Here is a 3,790-nt window from a genome sequence, read left to right as displayed (position 1 = left end):
TTAATATGCAATCTGTAGTTTTAAAAGATCAACGAGAAATTAAATTTCGAAAAGCTAAAGAAAAAAATTCAATTTAGATGTTTGCTGGTGTAGCTAAATTAAGAATATTTGTTATAATGTTTTAAAATATAAGGATACCAGTATTTAGCCAAGTGTATTGTTTTAGATTTTGGAAGCCTTTTGGATTTTGTAATATTGGCTAAGTATACTTAAAAAAATATATTCGGTTTAGTTACAAAATCTGATGTTCCAATCGCACACAGAATTTCGTCTAGTCAGCAAGCGAAGAATTATTCGAAGCATGTCATATTTGCGTGACTACCATTTCGAAGTGCGTAGGTTCGAATTTCCGTACACGAAACACTAAAAGGAAGACAAAGTTTTATCTATTGTAATAGCGGTCGTCCCTCGGCAGGCAATGGCAAACCTCCGAGTGTACTTCTGTCATGAAAAAGCTCGTCATTTGGTACAATAATTAAATTATTAGATCATATCTGTGGTCGATTACCATAGTAGCTTAAGTTGACTCAGGAGCCAAATGAAATTGTTTCAGTGGCATTCTAAATATGTACTACTTCTTTTTCGTAGCATCACAGTCCTTGGTGAACCATCGCTTCATTCACAACCTTTCGCCATTTGTCTTTATCTACCGCACGTTTAGCGTTTCACGGTCAACTCCACGTCTTCGAGCCATCTCTTTCTGAGGCGGCCTCTTCTTTGGCCTCTAACATGGTGTAATTCAGCTGCCTTTCGAGTTGTTCTCTCCTTTGGCATTCTAAACACGTAGCCAAGCCATCTTATCCTCTGAGATTTTATAAATCTTCCCACAGTTTCGTGTTTTGCTACCGTACCGTTTCGTGTTTTGTGGGTACCGTCTTGTAGTCGTACAGGTCCATCTATTTTTTGCAATATTCTCCTTTCAAATGCCATTAGCTGATTAATGTCAGTAGTTTTTAGCGTCCATAGTTCGCAAGCATAAGTATGCACGGGGCGGATGAAGGTTTTGTACGACTATGTCCTTAACTTTTGATCGGGAGTAGACTTAAGCAGCTTCAAATTAGAAAAGTAAGACTTATTTGCTGCTAAAACTCTATCATTTATTGTCAATGATGTATTCTTATTGGCTGATAGTTTGCAACCCAGATAGGTAAATTCTTGTACAATCTTGAATGCATCGTCTCCGATCAGCAGGTCATCATGCATTAAACCGTTCTCTGTGTTAATTTTTGGCCAAGTAATTCTTATTACTCTTTCTAGTTTTATAAGCGCACTCTTTAATGCACTTCTACCCTTCGCCATAATAAGTGAGCTGGAACGGCTTGTTGTATGTAGTCTCATTTGGATTTATTTTCAGGGATTTTCCATGTTTGGCGATGTATTCGCTTATGCCTAAATGCTCTACTTCCGATCCATAGATTATGTGCAGCGGCGAACTTGCACAGGCGTGCAACATTATCGTTCGAAGTTTCATGGAGAGAAAATTTTCTCTCTGCCACATTTTGCATTGCAGTCATATATGACAAGCAGCAAGTCAAGTGCGCTAATTTTGCTGCAAAATGGTTCTAGTAGATCATAAAACTCGTCTTTTACGCTTTCCGCGCTTTCTTCAGTGGGAGCATAAACAGTGATTAAGGATAAGTTTTGAAAGTTTCCTTTCAGTCTTAGGTAGCAAATTCTTTCATTTATTGGTGAGAAATCCATTATGAATTTTCTTGTTTTGTGGTCAACGTAGAAGCCTTAAAACTCTGTATCTGAGGGCCGCTATAGTCTATAAGGTAAATTCTCTTTCTTATCTCACCATAGTCTTTGCATCGTATTTCCTGCAGGGCATATATGTATGATCAGTTTATACCGCGTAAGTTCATCTGCGATTTTTGCCATTTTGCTAAATACGAAACCCTTCGCATAATTTTTAAATTTTCTTACTATCGTTAGTCCTTATTTAAATTTACAAAGCCTTTTAAGCCCTGGCCATTTTATGTATATAGATTCTGTTAAGTTTTTCCTTTATTATAAATTTAATAAATAATAATAACATAATAAACTTCTCAAAAAACAAATTACTTAAATTACTGTTAAGATTTTTTACTTGAGCAGGCTAGCACAAAAATTAAGCAATGGTGGCTACGTACAACCTGAGAATGGTAATATTATAATATACGATGTGGCAGCTCAGTTAGCACCGACCCACACCGGCAGCGTACAATTCGTTTACGGTTTTTGCGTTGGATAAAATCAGCAAGCGACGGTAATTCCGGAACTGCTTTAACGGCACTTCTTGTGCTGTATTATTGTTAGTTAAGCAGTGCGTCATAATAATTTCAGATTTCTAATTCAAGGAGACGGCTTGCAATTTTTATATGCACTCATTGGACCAATACTAACAATATAAAATGTTGAAAACCTACTTTGCATATTTTTTTTTCGAAATTGTGTAGTTTTGCTTCATTATGCCAAAAACTTTTAATCATATTTTTGATTAAATCACCGAAAAATATTTAAAATTTCTTGATAATTTTTGAAAATTTTAAAATTAGTGGAAATTGGAAAAACAAAATATATGTAAATATTAAAATGGTGTGCCGCACTTCGAAGCTTGCAAATTTTTCGCAAAGTGTTCTAAGAAATCTACCTTTGAATCCGACTCAACTGAAACGTTATGTAGCGGACAAATGTTGTCCCTCAGGAACGTCCCAAACTGCAGAGCCAAACTCATCTTCTCCACTTAAAAACGACGCATTCACCCCACCCGACTTCCTGCCAGTCACTGCTTACAAGGCACTTAGCGATCCTAAAGAGGTTCTTGGTCCGGGGGCACATAAATGCAAAGCCTACAAGAATCCCGAGTACTATGCCTATCATCGTTTCTCGTTTTACGAACTACAGAGGGCCACATTGGATAATGCTAAATGCGCGGAGGGTGGGGTGCTGTACGCAGCCGAACGTGTTGAGGACGATTGTCTGGAAGGTGATAGTGCGGGCGCGGGTGCGCCCAAAGATGCCGCTAAGGAGGCAAAAGAGTGCAAGGAGAATAATGAAGAAATGCAGATGTCGAAAGATAATACCGGCGGTGAAAAGAGAGCGGCAGACGATACGGCGAAAAAAAATGATGAAAACTGTGAGAATTGAGGTTAAGATGAAGATTGGGCGAGCGAAATGTTATATTTTGTAATCTATTTGTACGCTGCTCTTTATATATGTACCTACATAACTAATATATATAATGTTAAATTTGTGTAAGTGGATGTGTTTATGTTTCTTTTTAATTTTTATAAATTAATTTGGTAGACGGATTTGTGGGAAATATATATTATAAAATAGATTCCATTGATGGCTATAACTGCTGTGCTTGGTTTTGGGTTTTTATGCTGCGCTCGTCTAGAAAAATAGAGATGAAGAGGACTCAAGGAGAAAAGCATATAAGGTGGCGAGGAAGATAGTTAAAGGTCCGAGAGCAGCACAACCAGTATGCCCGACGTTCATGGAAACGGTCGTTGCCACACCCAATGGCCATAGGCTTTCGATGCCTTCCTCCTACTAAAGAAAGAGAAAAAAGAGAGATGGAAATAGTGAAAGAGATAAATATGGACATAGAGATAGGTATAGGGATAGAGATAGGGATAGGGATAGAGACAGAGATAGATACGGAGATAGAAATAGAGATGGAGATAGGGATAAAGATAGAGATAGAAATAGTGTTAGAGATAGGGATAGAGATAGAGATAGCAATAGATATAGACATAGAGATAGGGATAGGGATAGAGATAGAAATACAGATGGATATAGGGAT

General features: G+C 37.5%; 1 protein-coding gene across 1 annotated transcript; it reads left to right on the top strand.

The window, feature by feature from the left end:
* The first annotated feature begins 2,467 nt into the window (after nucleotides 1-2,467).
* Nucleotides 2,468-3,240, top strand: LOC128864188 (uncharacterized). Its single transcript, XM_054103724.1, has one exon. It carries the CDS (start codon nucleotides 2,575-2,577, stop codon nucleotides 3,127-3,129), a length of 555 nt encoding a protein of 184 aa, XP_053959699.1. The 5' UTR covers nucleotides 2,468-2,574; the 3' UTR covers nucleotides 3,130-3,240.
* The last annotated feature ends 550 nt before the right edge of the window (nucleotides 3,241-3,790 follow it).

The sequence above is a fragment of the Anastrepha ludens genome, chromosome 5, assembly GCF_028408465.1.
Source record: "Anastrepha ludens isolate Willacy chromosome 5, idAnaLude1.1, whole genome shotgun sequence".
Classification (NCBI taxonomy): Eukaryota; Metazoa; Arthropoda; class Insecta; order Diptera; family Tephritidae; genus Anastrepha; species Anastrepha ludens.
Note: the sequence above shows the minus strand (reverse complement) of the source record. Positions and strands in the feature narration are given on the sequence as shown.